The following is an 18,553-nucleotide window of genomic DNA, read 5'->3' as shown; positions in this document are numbered from 1 at the left end:
AATAAATTTAGCAAAACTATATTGAAAAAATTTCTTAATTTGTGTGTGCAGATTGAAATAAAGAAAATAAATAATTACGATTGCAATTAAGACAGTAAATAAGAACAGTAGAAGATCAGTTATCCACAGAAATTTTATTGACGTTGAAGATTGTAAGTTCACTTGCATATATGTAAGATATTAAAAAAAAGGTACATGATAATACAAAGTAAACTAAAGTTGTTATTATTGCATTTAAAAGATTCATTAAACAGATCCTGTTTATATTGTTAATTATGATTACAGTAAGTTGAGCATGCAAAAAAAATTTCTCTTTAATTGTCCGCTTCCCTACAGCATTACCTACCATCCCTATTTAATAAAGGAATAACATTTTTTTAAACTGCTCATTCTATCTTTATCTCAAAATATCATTTATTACAATCAACTAATAATGAGTCAATTAAACTCATGTTTTAATTGCATGTCTCTAGGATTTGTAACTGAGGAATTGTGCTCATAATAAATGCAAAAGCATAATAGTTAGACGTTTAAAATTTAATAAATTTATTTTAAAAATCACAACAAACAATTCCTTCAAATTGTAAGGGATTTTGTTGCATAATTCACCTACTTCACCTTTCAAGTGAATTATACATAGAATCTCCCTAAAAACAATCATCCAAAGTAGGGTCTACTGAATTTTTCTAAATCTGGTACTGTTTTTGATTCATCCAAAAAATATCTCATGTTTTAAGGGCTACCATTAATTATAAAATTAAGAAGGATAAAAGTTAATGTATCAAACAATTGTCTGCTCGTAGTTATTCAGGTAATGGATAAATTTTCTTGTTTTGACAGTAATGATCTTCATTACACAGCTAGCTCTTATGAGTACAAAGTGAAGGTGTCACTTGATACGAAGAGCTGAATATTACCTGCATCTTAATAAGCTTAGATGCTGATATGCTAACGCTACATTTTGCTCAGTGAATAAACAACAGAAAACTATTTCACTACTCACTTTACTTTTTAATCCTGTACGGAACACTTGTTATTTAATGACACTTTCAACGGTGAATGGTATTTTATGCCTGGTCACCTACAACTGTTATAGTTATGAGTCCCCATACCCCTAGGCAAATACATGCTATGAACTTAGTACACATGTACACACATTTGTTACTTACAAATGATTCAGTGAATCTCCCCCCCTCTCACTCTCTCTCTCTCTCTCTCTCTCTCTCTCTCTCTCTCTCTCTCTCTCTCTCTCTCTCTGTGTGTGTGTGTGTGTGTGTGTGTGTGTGTGTGTGTGTGAGAGAGAGCATGCACCATTAGGCTGAATGGTGTGTGTTTCCATGTCCTTTTTGATATGTTGCAAAGATTCTCTAAAGTTGTGGTTTGAAAGGGCTCCTCAAAGTCTTATGCGTTTCTTCATTTGCATATCGATTTGGTTATTTCTTGAAATGATTTGATGTGGTAAATGATGGCTTCATATGGCTATTGCAATGAGGCTGATGATGCGTGGGTAACATAACCAATTCAGCTGCCTGGAAATTGTTCATTTAGGAAATAGCACAACCAAAAAGCAGAATGATCTAGGCACCATCTTGCTATATACAGACATGATTCATGATCCGTGGTACTCTTCTCTTGAAGTTGGGGTATTAACTATCTTTCCAAATTTAAAAGTAAGAATAACCATTCATGTACATTTGTTCATTTGAATTTACCTGGGGGTATGGGGATTTCTAGGACATACTATATTTATAATTTATGTTAATAACATTTATATGTAGATTACATAAATATGTATGTGTGTATATATATATACATGTAATAACATATATATGTATATTTATAATTTTAAAAATATCAGTGAACTAAACAAGCTGAAGTTGCAGTTTTAATATTTCCAACAAAATGTGTTAATAAAGTTTTAGGAAATTATGGGAAGTAATTTATTCATAAATTACTATAAGTTAAAACAGTTACTATAGTTTAAAACAAAATTACTGTAAATATTAGAATTGCTGCTTAAATGACTAGAGTAATTGAGAAATATGCAAGTAATACCTGATGGATGCAATGTAACACAGTATATATCCTCTTGGTATTTTTTAGTTAGTAGGATTTTCTCGTCAACATAATCCCAAACTCTAACAGTACGATCGAGCTGGCCACATGTTATCAATATTTGCTTCCATGCACATAACGCTATTCCAACTACTGGACCATGGTGTAATGCTTCACCAACTTCCTTAAATTCTATCTCTGGGGCCTGTAACATAATGAATGTGAAAATACTATCTAGATTTTTCATTATTGAATAATAAGTAACTGTAATACATTATTGAGTTCCTGGTATTTTAAATTAGAATACTTCATTTTAAATTAGAATTATATGTAATTCATAGTTTTTATGGTGGATCTGTCACTGCTATTTCCCAGATCCTGACATCTCCTACCTCTTGTATGAGTGTAACTGGGTAAAAAATGAGGCTTATCTGAGCAGAACAGCACTTTCACTTTAGTGTACTCATATTCTATCATTGATATTTAAACTAATTTTTAATTAGTATTTATTGTTTTTAATTGAATTATCTTCAATTTTTTTGTATTACTTTATGGAACATTCAGCTAATTATTTCTATATTTACCTAATCATATTACACTTAGAGAAATAGATTATTGCTTTAATTACAACCTTCAGTTGTTTAATTAAATATGCTACTGTTAACTTACCAAATCATAACTTACATTTTATTTATCTTATAATTTCATACTATTTTGTAGTTTATTAGTATGTAATACTTGCTTGTTAACATGTCGTTTTTATTGCATTTCATTTAATTTTATGATAGTTTTAAATTAAATTTTGATAAATAAGGTACTTTTCTGCAAGAGTTCTGGAAGATTTCTTCATAAAGAACTTCTGTACCTGAATGTTAAAAACATTCTTGGAATGAGTATGGTCTCAACAAACTTGTACAATATGAGATTTACATGTACATAAAATTTAATAAAAATGATTATTACACAAAAAACAAGAAATTAATCAAATATGTTTTATTACATAATATTTAAAGGTTTTGTTTACAGTTTATGTTGATTTCTTTAAGTTATTTGATGCAAAGAATGGGTATGGATTATTGGTTTGGCTTCTTGAAAGCAATATTCTATGGAATACTCTCTCCTCCACTTCATAAGCCCCTTGTAGAACTACTGTGTTTCTATGTGATTACATTTTCTAAACATCGATGAGTTATACTTGTTCATATCTTGAACATTATTGCAAGTAAACTAAGTAAACGTTTTCTGACAACGTATTTTCTCTCTCTCTCTGCAAAACCTTTACCAAATAATTTGTTTTGGTAAATATTATAAATAATATACAACAATTTCTACACCCCTCATGAGGTATGTAATAAGGCGCGTTGAGATTTTTTTTAACGAGTGAAATCTATTCCCAGGAGCATACTATAAAACAATCGAATTAATGTTTCGCAAATTTTATTTTTAATGTTTAGTAATACCATTAGCTTTCCAAGTAAGTTAGTTTCATGGATGATGTCTTATTTTCAATTCATTTTCTGTGAATTTATTTGTACATCTTTTCGGTAAATAGAGCCTATATCAACATGCTTATTCCGCATCACAATTCATATGATTCGTTCTGATTGTCGATAAATCTAATCTTTTCGTTCCGCGTCTAATCGTATTAAAATTGTTAATCTTTCTGTTATTGGTATTTTTCGTTTTTTTTATTATTATTATTATTATTAAGATAATACGCATTTGCAGTTCTTACGTTTCCCACATGAAACTTAATATTTCATGTTGTGCGTGCCTGCACTGTGTAATTTGTTTTTCTTTTCAACAGATCTGCTGTCTGTTCAGATTTCTGAACTTGTATTAAAAAAATTTATAGACATTACAATATTTCTACACATTAGAGTCTTTCCTTATAAACTGATTATTATTATTACTAGTAGAATTACATTTACTTATTTTTACTTGAAAATACATTCGTTAACACATTTAAAGTTTCTTTTATGAACTGGGATTTTTTGTACACATAAGTGAGGCTACTATTAACTGCAATCCTCTCAATAAAAATCTGATGTGAACATCACATGACTTCCTTGTACGCCTATTAAATGATATATATACACATTTTTTGCTGCACTTCATTTCATGAAGTGGACAAATTTCATTTTAAAGTGAGATACGATCCTCTAATTCATTAATAAAGTGGACAGTTGCTGAAATATTCGTTTTTATTAACATCAAATATCTATATAACTATTAATTCAACAATCTTATATGAAATATTAGGATGGAGTAAAAGTCGCTTTATTACATGCATTACTAAATCAGTATTATTCGTATCTTCATGAGTTGAAGATTGACAGAAGTTTCAGATTTCTGGTATGTCCTACAAATAAAAGTTAATAATTAAACTTTTCCATTTAGTGAACTCCTGTACATTGGTTACAAATGCTAATTTCGACCTTACAGTGTAAAATATTCAGTTTTCATTATTGGATTATTTGGTGAATAATCAAAAATGAAAAAGAAACAATCACACAGGAAAAAAAAAGATAACGCATATAAAGAAGAAGAAAATGTTAAGAACAAGGGAAGAATACAAACATTAAGAGAAGATGATAAAAATAAAGAGGAAGAAAATGTTAAAACCAAAGAAAGAATAAAAAGATTTAAGAGATGATGATAAATGTAAAGAGGGAGAAAACGTTAAGACTAAGGAAAGAATAAAAAAATTAACAGTGGATGATGAATATAAACACAGAGAAAATTTGAAAACTAGAGATTGTGTACACAAATTAAGATCAGAATATCAAATCAAAGAGCAATTAAATGATTGGCAACAAAAAACAATTAAACGAAATTATGATCAACTCTATATTGTCAGACAACATCAGAAGAGTAAAATGATATAATAAAAATGCAGACTGTCATAAAAATAATCATACTGAAGCACTGTATTCCAGACAGAATCAAGCGGCTGTTAAAAACATATAGCACTCCAAAAATAAAATTATCATTAAATTTTGGACTAATCCATTTCTTATTCAGGATTTAATATATTATATAAAATTAAAGAATGTTATGTACAATGTTTGTCATTGTTGATTACAAAAATATACTAACCATCAATGATTTACTCGTATTTCAATTATGTCTACTAAACGGTGGACATTTTTTATTAATTTTATTAAAGTTACAACTGGCATTTCTAAAACTAAGTTCAGTTTTCTGTGTAACTGATAAACTGCTAACTATTTATTATCTAAAATACAACAATAATTCACACCTATTACCTATAAATCTTTGTAAATATTAAGAAATTGAAAAAAAAAAAGAGTTCAGTAGTAGACCAAATACTCACATTAATTGCTTTACTAAAGAAAAATAAAAGTAACTAGCTGCAAAATATCAGTAGTAACTTCTAAATATTAAAAATAATTTTTATTTTTATAGAAATCTAGGTTATAAAAAATATGATAAGAAATTTAAAATTAGCAAGTATTAAATTGCTTAACTTTTAAAATAATGCAATGTTTACTACTTTCAGATCTAATTACGAGCTCACACCCAATCCAGCATCTGGTAGCACTGTTCTCCATTATGGAAGAAGCTGTTTAAAAAGTGAGCAATTTAAAAATTGTATCAGATTTTGCCATGCTGTCAAATAAATTTAATTAATTACATTAATTAACCACTTTGTGAGTAACTGGCTTTTTACTCCTCAAACTTAAAGAATAATTTTGTAAACTATATTTATTCCTTCTATTCAAACTGTTTTTGCTAACTTTGAATTTACTTGAAACATATAATTAAAGAACTTAATGTATACTTTTGGGCCACGGATCATGTGTGGTTATTTGTTTTGTTAACTTTATTACAGGTAACTAAATAGTGAATGAAGATCTATAATTAAAATTGTATTAATTTGATAATGATTATGATATTAATAAGATATAAAAAGAACAAATTATAACAAATCAATAAGCAAAAGAAAAATACATAAAATATTAAAACAAATAATATTCATACAATATTAAAATAAACTGGAAATCTAAACCACAGATCATAAAAAATAAAAATGTTTTATTTACATTATGATGATTATATTCACAGATCATAAACTTTTCATGCATTCTGGACAGACAGGAATACAACTCATCAAGCCTTAAAATTTGGTTTCAGGTTTAATTAATCTAAAGATGTACAGAAACAGTTTATGGTTTTTACTATAAACCACATCATCAAAGAGTCTAACAAAAATATTGGTTTAATGACTGATCTTAAACAATAAACGAAGCTGCTTTGACTTGTTAGTGTATTTAAAATTCTAAAATTTAATTAACTATAAAAAAATTTAATCCATTTAAAAATTTAATTAAATTATAAAATGGGTTTATATATCATTCTAAAACATTCGACTATTATGAATTTAATTTTTTACAAAAATAAATTATTGCACAAGATTCCCTACTTGCTTGTAGAGTTCAAAACCAATTTTTAAAATAATATTTTTCCCTTTTGTTTAATGGGGTCAGTCATTTTTAGATGCAAGCACACAGTAATTTTAGTTTTTATAAACATTTCTACCAATTACTGCTGCTCTTTTTCCATGCCAGCCAGTTTGGATGAAACAAAAACCATCTTTCTCAACTTTAATAGTCCTAACAATAAGGTTATTATGCTTCCTCCCCTTAAGTTAAGCTTCTAAATAAGAAATGACTGAAAATTTGGGAAATAAAAGTTTCACTTTTTAGTTTTTAAGTCAAAAATTTTTCAGAAGGGCACTGATCAATGCGATTTTTTCTTTAATAACTATGGAAGAAGGTGATATGGAAAACATTTTTAAAAGTTTGATTTAATATTTTCTGTAAAGGACAGAGGAAAATCCAAAATTTAAATCATGTTTAAATCAATAAATTTAAATTTAAATCAAAGTTTAAATGCCACCCTATATATTGGCAACAGTTTATTAAAATTTAAGCAAGATATATATATATATATATATATATCATATATAAAAAAAAAAAATTAGGTATAAACTTTTAAACATTTCATGATGACCCTTGTACATTTGCATGCTGTCAGTTGAGATTAACAGTCCTAATATGTTATTAAAATTAAATAAACTCTTTAAGAGGTTCATTATTTGCACTTACAAATAAATTGTATTATTTTCAGATCTTAAATGAAGTAGGTGTAACTTTCAGTCATATTACTACAGCTGCCTGTACTTGCAGAAAATTCATTAACAGTTAAGTTTTTTAAATTTTATAGTGTTGCACAGGAATAGTATACTTATAAAATATTGACAAAGGTCCTGGTGGTCCTTGAGTAATTGAATAATACAATTTTTTCTGTATCATTTATGTCTGTTACCTTTCCAGGCAAATATCTAATCATATATTTAAGCAACATAGTCTCCTTACTGAACTGATAGTCCAACAGAAAAATTAATTTTGGAATATTACTTCTTTACAATTTTTAGAGATTGAAATTCAATTATTGTCATCTACAATTGTTTTTTATTTCAACTGAGTGGTAAAAATCGATTAATTAATTTATTTCTCTTGAGTACCTTTAATATGAGTATCTTTTAATATTTTCATTTATGAGTACCTTTTTAATATTTTAGGTTTTTTAAGTTTGCAAAAAAAAATTAAAATTGATTTATAAACTACACTCTGGTTCAAATCCCAGTCAGGTTTGGTTATTTTCATGCTACAAAATACACATATCATAAAACAATGACATTGGATTGAGAATAAATAAATAAACAAATAAAATAACCACCTAACAGTTCCTCCACTTCAGTCATTTGGATTTTTTTCCATGAGACGTACTGAAGATTCAGCACCAGTTTCAAAATCTTCTTTATGCTGATAAAGATATTAGAAACTTCTTTTATTTTAATTTATAATGGCATGGAAATAAGACTTAATAATATTTTAAGTAACAAAGTAATATTCTAATGTTTATCAACTTTTTTTCTGAAACTTATTTTTTAGTTTGGTTAGAAGAATTAGCTGTTGATTTTACTGAACTATTTTCCTTTTCTTTTTCAATATGATTCAAGAATTGTTTGAAACAAATATCGCATGATTTTTTCAGGAGTTAATGGTACATTAGTTTGAAGAATAGCAATTGGCAAATATATAAGGGTATTTCTTTCAAAACATTTTTTATTCTGTTGTATTTAAAAGAATCACAAATACTTAACAAAAGAAATTCAAAAGAATTATTGTTCAAGTAATTGGAGCACTTTGCTTTACAACAAACATCTAGAGACTCAGTATTTTTAATAAAACGAAAAAAACTGACTGCATAAATTGGTAAAAGTTTACCAAAGATTAACAAGAAAAACATGTAAGTGAAATTTTGTTTTGTTTGGAGTATAATACAGTTTAAAAAAAAGTAACTTGCCTAAATTAAAATAATAAATGTGTATGTTTTTAGCAAATGAGGTATTTATTACATCTAAAAATGATATATCAAGTAATCTCTATGCAATAGCAACTTAATAAAAGAAGTTGAAAAAAGTGAAGAAAGTGTATACAATTATGCTGAAGTTAGTAAGTTAGTTAACACAACAGTTAATTTATTACAACTATTCCTGATATATACCTTACCTGACTTATATCTTGTCCCCATAACCGCACTGCAAATATTTGCATTCGGTGAGTGGTACATAAAAGTTTATCTTGTGTCGGACTGACAGATATATTTTGAATTTTGTTCATTTCAGTTCTTGATTTATCCTTAATATCTCCAGCATTAATGCAAAATACATTCCTTTTTTTGTACCTATATAAGTAAAATTAACATGTTCTTAGTAATGAAATGTTTCTGTATTAAAAGCAACTGGAATTCTAGTTTATAGTATATTTGGATTATAGTAAATATATGAGAAAAACATTAATTAAAAATAATTAACTTCAATTTTGAAACTATTTTCTTAAATGAAAATATTTAAAAATAATTAGTTAACATATTCACACTACGTAAATTAATTGTACTTATTTAAACCTTAAATTGGACCAACCTGAAATTGGAATCCTTTTCAAATAAAATGACTACTCCTGAAGTACATGTATAAGCAAAACCTTTTGAGAATGATGTTAAGCAGCCCACTTCAAACTCATCACTTTCATCACTCTCTTGAAGGAGATTCATTCCTGACACCACTTGACCTGCTGGAGCTGAACTAAATTAATTTCAAAAACAAATTGATTATTAGTGGTATTTATTAAAATATGAAAAACATATAGTAAAATTCCAATTATCTAAGATTACCTGCTTACTATATACATATAGTTGATTTTTTTTTCCTTCTGAGAGCGTAATAAATATGCTTTCTAATTTGAATGGAAATTTTATTTCTTCAAAAATAATTAAAAAACTTCCTTTCTTAAGTTAAGAAGTTAATCTGTTAGGTAAGTACAGTAGGGAGCAAATTAATCCGAACAAAGAGAATTTTATGTTTATTTCTATGTTGTGACTGCACTGTTTGATCACACCCAAAGTTGTGTAATGCAAGGTTATTGTTCTTTGGTAATAAATTGATTATGAGCCAATTATAAGTAGTGTTTTGTGAAATTTATTTCATTTTTTATTACAAAATCATATTTTCATATTGGACATGGCTCCAAGAAAGTGTTTGAAAATTGTTTCTCTTTCTGAGCACACCAGTATGAGACAATGACAAGTAGCTTCTGAGTGTGGTTTTAAGACTGGGGACAGTGAATGCTATTTTAAAACAATTTTAAGAAAGTGGTTCCTTTCTTTACGGCAAATGTGGCCGTAAAAGAAAAACTACTCAACACAGGATTGGTTATTAGTGAGAAAAAGTAAATTTGGTCCAAAATTATTTGTTGTGGACTTAAATCAAGAATTAGCAGCCAGGGGAACAAATTTACTTGACAACTGTTAGACTCAAACTTCTTGCAGCTGGACAGAAAGCTTTTGTCAGCAAGCTAAAAAGCAGCTTTTAATACCAGCTGTATGCAAAAAAAAAAAGGCTTTTGTGGGCCAAAGAACATGCTTAACTTGACCAAAGAAGACAGGAAATATGTAATATTTTTCCAGCACTCACATTTTTATTTTCAGGGGCAAAGAGTTCCATACATTAGAAAAGCATCAGATGAACCATACATCATTGGCTCATAACCAACAATCAGTTAAACATTCCCAGAAAAAAATGTTTGCTTACCCTTTGAAGGACTTTGTTCATTATTTCCAGTAAATGGTACGTTGAAAAGTGATGGATATTAAGATTCTGAAGGAAAGGGTTGTGACATAAGTTCAAAACTAATTCCCACAAGGCAAAGGAGTGTTTCGACAAGATTTGGTGGTATGTCATACTACCAGTACAGTGGAAAAATGTTTTGAAGAATAAAACAAAGTGCTTGTGGCCAGGCAACTCCCAAAGACTTAACCCAATTTAAAATGTTTGGGCAACAGTTAAAAACAATTCTCAAAAATGAATTCTACCACAAAAATTTATCTCGTTAGAGCAATACAATCAGTATGAATTCATAATGAAAAAATTAAAAAAGGTGTAGTAAACTTATTGAATCAATGTCAAATATGTACTTTTTTTTGTCTTTAGTCATTTGACTGGTTTGATGCAGCTCTCCAAGATTCCCTATCTAGTGCTAGTCGTTTCATTTCAAATCATGTACATGAATGATTAAAATAAAGGAGAATATATTAATTACTAGATATTCAAAAATTGTAAGGTATGATTTTTTTCTAAATAAAGTTACTTTTTATTAAATAACATCAGTGTTCAGATTAATTTGCACATTACTCTGAGGTTTTTTGTTAAAAGCATTTTTTGTCATGTTGATAAATGTATTTATTTTTTTTAAATTTTCAAGACAATCGTGTCGTATATATTTATAACTAGACCACGTAAGAATGAGGTGTAAAGGTTGTATTTATGTGAGGAAAATGAAAGCTGTTGACGGGAATAGAAATCAGCCAACACTTTCTCAATTCAGCTTCTGTAACTTATCAGACCCACAAAAAGCTTAGAATCAGGTATGATATTATTCAAAAACTGATTCAACAAGAGGAATTTATACTCCTCTGATGGTCATCTCTAGATGGCTTCTCTACTACTACTTTGGGTTTGGTGTTTTCGTGTGCTGATTACCGAGCACCCAATCTAATAACAGCTATACAAGCTAATTGTAGCTACCAAAGATATGAGAATCTGTTCCGTTCCTTGTTGAGCCAGTTGGTGCTGCGCTCTAGCGTCTGCTAGTGCTGCTCTTGAGTTAATCTAATATGACCATTCTACGTTAGAATCCCGCCCCCCAGTGCAGTTGCATTTTTCATTTCAACCGGATGGACAATTAGTGTTAGTTATATTTTACATAAGAATCCGACACAGTTTTCATTTCATGTTTCATGTATTTCATGTTTTCATTTCAGTCCAAGGGGACTCATAGTTTCTTGATAATGTTCAAGTTCAATTATGACTAAAGTGTCATACATTCTTAAGTTTAATGTAACTATTGTAATTCAATCAAAATGTCAAGGGTGACAAAAATTAAACATAATGATTCAAGAAGAACATAGCGTTGCTTCATTTCATCATCTACCATCTCAACAAAAATACAGTCCACACTAGCTCTAAATTCTACCAGAATTATTACAAAGACCCTGAGGTCAATTACTTCTATTGTTTCTTTGTTTTTCATCCTCTCTTTAGTAACATAACTCAGTCTGATATAATAAGAATGATTTCCTTTAATTTGCCAAGACCTCAATTCTAGAGTTACCATTTCATAATGATGTTCAGAGAAAATAATGGTCATATTTCGACAATTAGTTAAAACTTTGGAATGAAGGGTGATATTATTTTTTTTTTTGGATTTACGAGAAGAATGGATACAGAAATGGACAAGTATAATTGTTTTGAACGTAATGTAACTGCTAAGCAGCCAGGATTTCAGGATCTCAAATAATATGGTCATCATTAAATCTGATACAGTCAAGGATTGGGTATGTATAACAAATCTGTGACATATACACTGGTTAAAAGTCATCCATATAGACATAGTCTATCCAGACATATAGTCTGGTTAAAGTTATCCAAAATAGTGGACTATATTTAGAAAACCAGTCGCTGCAATCTCTTAAATATAGGCTCAACTGACAGGATATAGCTTCAAGATTTGTTTTGTATATTCTCAAGGTCGTGAAATAAGCATGCGCAGGCAAGCCAACTTACAATGCAATTTCAGTGAGTAGAGATGTGAACCCACAACTGAAGGTTTATTGCTTGCTTTGGTTAATGGAGTTTCAGTCAGTTATGCGTGCTCAGTGGGGTGTACAAACTGAATGGATCCCCCTACATCCAAGTCTATTCGTCAAGAGAGATACAACTAAGAGTGACTAGAAGCTTGGTTTCACAATCATTCAAAAGTTTCAGTTAGTGAAGAGACTGTGATCATGTATGCATTCGTGATTCATTCACTGCCAGTCCTAGAAAGAAGTCAATTAGGAGGAGTAGTTAGAAACTGCAAATTTCTCATTCCACTGTTCATAACATTGTTCAAAAGTGGTTCAGTTTGTGAGCTTACAAACTACAACTCCATCACATTAAACCAAATGGTTGCCATGTGAAATATCAGTTTGCTCCAGAGGTAATGCAAAGTGTCAAAAACAATCTGAATTATCTTGTTACATTGTTATTTACTGATGAGGCAACCATTCATACGATCAGGAATGGTAACAGACACAATTGTTGAATTTGGGGTACGTAAAACATCCATTCAATAAATGAAAATTAAAGTGACACATTGAAAGCCAATGTCTGGTTCTGACTGCACAAAAATGACATTGTGGGTCCATTTTTTTTATGGAGTCCACTGTGACAAGGCACACATACTGTGACACGCTTGAGGACTTTGCTGTTTCTCGGATTCCTGCAGGCTTCAGTTTCCAATAAGATATGCTCCACCACACTGTCATCAAGATATTATAATGTTGTTGAACAACTATTTTCAGGATGTTGGATCAGATGAGGAGGTCCAACTGCATGGCCACCTAGATCTCCAGTTATCACCCCTTTAGACATTTTTGCTTGGGGATTTATTAAAAGTTGTATGTACTAAACAAAAGTTTGAGATTTGGATGATTTAAAACTGAGAATTGTTGAAGCTGTTGCTAATAAAGCTGCAGATTATACTAAACAACTGGCATGAGTTATTGCATAGATGTCTGCCAAGCTACAAAAGATGCATATATTGAACTTTTTATCACAATTTTATTACAATTTTTATCACTTTTGATATGATTTTCTTATGTGTAGGTTTTGTGTTTGTTTTTATACTTTACTGATTGATTCATTTGCGTTTTGAAACAAATTCACAAACAAATAATAATAATTAAAACACACAATACATGTGTATTTGCAACCTATATTTGGTTAACCAGAGTCTAGAGTTGTTATAAATAACAACAACAAAGTTGGCTCATTACATGCTGCCTTCTCAAGTAATATAGCGCTGGCTAGTGACAATGAGAACAGCAGTTAGTTTAAAATTTATTATTGATTTAATTGACAACACATGCATATAATCTAAAATTATTATAAATATTTCTACCATTTCTGGTTATTCAGTAATACTGGATTGGTTTGAGTATTAATGGAAGTGTTTATACTTTTGACTGTTCAATCATAGTTTTTTTACATTTAATCCATTTTTATGTAATAGGAAGTAAACATCTACAAAAATATGTTTCTTATAATGCAAGTGAGAAATTTAAATAATTCAAGAAGGTGATTGGAACTGAGCTCATGAAAATTCCATACCATGTTGGAGAGAGAGAGAGAGAGAGAGAGAGAGAGAGAGAGAGAGAGAGAGAGAGAGAGAGAGAGAGAGAGAGAGAGAGAGAGAGAGAGAGAGAGAGAGAGAGAGAGAGAGAGAGAGGTGTTACCTACAGATCCTTGTTGCTCATCGTAGGAATGTCTTTATGCTGGAATAATGTTCCTTGTGCTGGAATGGTTTGTTTACATCAGTTCCAAACATAAGTGAAATGGATTATGGTTTGCAATATCTATACACTACCACATAAAATTATATGTAAATGTATTAACTTACTCATCTTTAACTTTGATATCAATCAGCGTAACCTCTTGTGCTTTGTATAAAGCACGTAAATCACCATATTCTACAATTATAAGTCTTCCATCTTTTGTTCCAGCTATTACTCGATCTGATGTTAACCAACAAACACACGTCAATGGAAAGTTTTCTGCTTTCTGAAAACCATACTGTCGCCAGACCATATCAGATACTGACAGAAGTCGAAATATACCTGGACCAACCAGTGATACTACAGTGTTATCTGTGGGATTAGTTGCTACCTGTAGAAAGAACAGGGTTTTATAAATTACAATATCACATTAAGTAAGATTAATTAGTGTAATATTTATGTAATAAAAATATGGTAATCATGAAATATAAAAAAAATTATTAAAAGCAATAATAGATTTCTTTTGGTATAATTATAATCAAAGTCTGTTCATCAGTTTTATTTAAGTAAATCTTGTGATGAACTGGGTAATCTATTGGCCAGAATTTAATGTAATTAGATTTGATTTATTGCTCTAATCCAAATGAAAGTTGCTTGGATAATTCAGGATAAAGTTGAAATAAAATTCAGTCTTTGTTAAGAAGGGAGAATCAATGTGTATATATATATATGCACAAGTACTTAATTTTTGGTGGAATATGTCAGCAAACATTCTGGATCTCTATTTTGATGTGTAAGTAATTTGTGTAATTTTAAAGTATTGATCAGTTTGAAAATTATCAGTAGCAAAATTTGAACCTTATCTTTGCTATACTGAACTAATTTTTGTGAACTTGCCATTTAAATGAATCACATTAAGATGTAATTGTTTTTGAAAAAATATAAGTAAATACTGGTTGTGCAAAATCATGGAGTGTGCTGACAAGTTCTACTTCAAACACCAATCAATTGCAAAATTGTTTTCTTCTGCAGAATACAATTATTTCAATCAGTGATAGGATATTTTAGACTTAAGTTATATATATAATAAACAAACACAGTTCATTCTTGTTATTTAAATCGTTTACAGGTATTCTCATATCCACTCATTTAGTGACATAATTTTAATTATATCTTTATTTTTTATTAAACTGGTAATTTACACTCAGATTCACCATGTTGAAGACCTTTGGTATAGTTTGGCTATAAATTATAATAGCTTGGCTATAAACTGTAGCTTAAGAATTTTGTTTTTGGAAGAATGCTTCTCCTGACAGGTGTTTCCATGGATAATAGGTGTTTATGGCATTTCAGTTTTAAAAGCTAATAAAATCAAAACTAACAGAGAAGCATTATAGGTATGGAATAGTTTTTATATAATCCTTCATCATGTTCTAAATTACAAAAAATTCAGGCATCATAATATTCTTCAAGTTTCAGGAATTTGTTGAAAAAAAACATTGTAAGCTATTGTCTCATCACAGAATTTAACAGGTCACCTAGAAATAATCCTACTGAATTCCATCAAACTATTCAGTATGTATTTACTTTTTTTTTATAAATAGTAAAAATGTGACCAGTTATGAGTATACTTTTAAATCATTGAATAATTCTTATCTTCATGCTATGCAATATGGTGTAAAACATAATAATATACTGGTGTCTACAAAAATATTAAAAGTATTATTTTTGAGAAATGTTTTCTATGTATTGTGATTTGAAAAATATGTAGCTATACATCTTTATGTATTTGCAAATATAAATATATACTGTAGATATAATATTTTACAAATATTTGTGAAAATATACCTATAAACACCTGATAAGACTTCACAAGCCTTCTTTTGTAATCAAATTAATAGAAATATCCACAACAATGTCATCTGTAGACAACAAAATAGCTGCATAATAGTTCTGAAAAGATATTCTGGAAACTCAATTCCATGTTAAGTAAAAAGTATTTTTTTTGTTGTTAAGATAATAGTTACTATTTTCTTTTCTGCTAGATCACTATAGTTCTATGTTTAGTATTACTTTCCTTTCTTAGCTTAATTCTTTTATCTCTTATTGACACTTTTCAGAACCACTACATTGTCAAAACTTATGGTACTGTTACTTTTCTCTTAGTCTTTATGTAACGTTAAGTCAAGGTTTCTCCCTATATTTGACATGATGCCTTATCTAGCCTTCTTCTTGTTTATTTGTTGTACTTATATTTCATGTTTATTTTTATTTTTATTTATGGTTGTACTTATCTTTTATTTTTATTTATTTCCTGCTTTCAATAAATTGAGGTTCTTAAAAAACATCCACTTATTACAGATTTTTTTATTTATGATCATTTTATTGTTACTTTTTAATTTAAAGTTTCTAGATTTTCTAAAATATTCATATTTCATTGATTCTTCCAATTTCATTGGGGTATGTCCTTCTTTTATTAAATGTGTTGCATAATTAGAAATTTTTTTTTGATTTTTGAAAGATCTTGTGTGTTTATTATACCTTAATTTTAATTTTCTTCCCATTTGTCCAATGTATGTTGCATTGCATTTACATTTTATTTTGTTTACCATTACTGTTGTGTATATATTTTTCTTCTATGTTGCTATTAAAAATCTTTTTTATTATTTGTATTTATAGCCATTCTTATATTATATTTATTAAAAAATTGTTTAATTGGGTAAATTTCTTTCTCAGTAAATGTTAATTTACTCCATTTGAAGGTTTCTTTATCGTTTAATTTAATTTATTTCTATTTTTATTCATTTATCTGATAATTTCTTTTTTATACTTTTTATTTTCTGCTATTTGGAAAATAGTGTAATTCTTTTTTATATGCTATTTTCTTTAATGGTAATTTATGAAGTCTATCATGTATCTAAAAGCTACTAATTTATGCTCCATTGGGTGACTCGAATCGCAACCTATGATGTTATCTGTAAAGGTTTTTTTCTGTGTTATTACAAAATCTAGATTATTATTTTTTATTGTTAGCTCTAGAAAATTGATAGTCTCTTCTTTATCTTTTTCCATTGTATATTTAATGTTATGGTGGAATTTGTTCATTTCTTCCAGAATCTTTTCTTCATTATTATTTATTTCTTTTTTAAATACTAATAGTGTCACATTCATGTATCTAATAAATTCTAAACATTTGTATTTTTTCATGATATCTGGTATATATGAAAAAATATACATGAAATACATCATGTATATTATAAAATATAATTTTTATACATGAATTTTTTTTTAAATTTCTGAAGGCTTGTGTTGTGATAAATACTGTATTTTTATAATTTTAGAAAAAGAACTTCAGAAAAAAGTTTGAATGAGTTGCTTTAAAAATATGTGGAAATATGTTTCATATGCATAATACATGAAAACACAGTTGATTAAATTTATTTATACTTCCAACCAGTCAAGAACCATTCATCTATTATGTCAACTCTAAGCGCTTGGAATGATTGAAATTTTGCTACATACGAGATTACATAAATTTTTCTTGTAAGAACTGACCTAAAACTTTATTTCAGAATGTAATAATAGAATGAAGTAATAAAACAATATCTCTACATACCTGTACAATTGGTCCTGTATTTGCAGGAGGACTGTTTGCTTTTGTTGAAGTTTCTACTTTTCCTTTTTCCCAATTGTAATATAACATCATCCAATCTGGGTCTCCAGTTACTGCTACCACATATTTGCTGTCAAATGTAAATGTTACTGAAGCAAATTCATGCACTGCAGATTCATATGGTAAACCGAGTACTTTCTTTTTTTTTAAAGTAGTCAAGTCATATAATGTAATACTTGGTTTCTCTCCTTTCTCAGCCAGAGCAACAATTTTTCTAAAAATGGAATGATAATTAAACAATTTGTCTGAGTATGGATAAGTATGTATAGATCAGCATACACTCTTAACAGTAAACATGTATCAGTTTTTCAGATTTTATGAAACTGTTCTGCATTGCTGACAGTCTTTCAGAGTACAGTAAAAATAGTTATATTGTTTTTTTATATTGACTTAAATGCCTATGTTACCAGGGTGTTTTGGTTTTTAGACTTCAGTTAATAATAAATAAATATAATCTTCACTTCAGAAAGTGTTTAAAAAATAAGGAAAAGTTGTTTTGATTAATCTTAAAGGTCTAACTTCAAAAAAATTTCAACTTTCCAGGGTTGCCTGATGGAGATTTGAATCTGGGACTTTCATCCAGAGGTCCCAGGTTCGAATCCCGGTCAGGCATGGCATTTTCACACACTACAAAACATTCATCTCATCCTCTGACAGTGGTCCCAGAGGTGATAAGTGATAAGTACATCAGAGAAGGTTTTTCAAAAAACAATTGAATTTGATCTCATTTTCTCTTAGAGGTGGGTAAAAATAAAATCACTACATAGCAGTAGCTCATATCCTAAAATAAACACATACCTGCCAGATTTTAAGTTTATAGGCTTGCTTCTGGTCTCATCCCCTTTTTTTAAACTCCTATTT

General features: G+C 28.9%; 1 protein-coding gene across 1 annotated transcript in view; it reads right to left on the bottom strand.

Annotated features, from left to right (window-relative positions):
- tous (testes of unusual size) overlaps positions 1 to 18,553 on the bottom strand; it is a 51,024-nt gene that overhangs the window by 21,950 nt on the left and 10,521 nt on the right. The window contains exons 2-6 of the mRNA XM_075359259.1: positions 17,636 to 17,906; positions 14,145 to 14,410; positions 9,071 to 9,232; positions 8,658 to 8,832; positions 2,056 to 2,260 (exon numbers count right to left, since the gene is read on the bottom strand). Coding sequence (XP_075215374.1) covers positions 2,056 to 2,260; positions 8,658 to 8,832; positions 9,071 to 9,232; positions 14,145 to 14,410; positions 17,636 to 17,906 — 1,079 coding nt within the window. The remainder of the gene's footprint in view (positions 1 to 2,055; positions 2,261 to 8,657; positions 8,833 to 9,070; positions 9,233 to 14,144; positions 14,411 to 17,635; positions 17,907 to 18,553) is intronic.

This window comes from Lycorma delicatula, chromosome 3 (genome assembly GCF_047948215.1).
Source record: "Lycorma delicatula isolate Av1 chromosome 3, ASM4794821v1, whole genome shotgun sequence".
Taxonomy (NCBI): Eukaryota; Metazoa; Arthropoda; class Insecta; order Hemiptera; family Fulgoridae; genus Lycorma; species Lycorma delicatula.
This window is presented reverse-complemented; position numbering and strand designations above follow the sequence as displayed.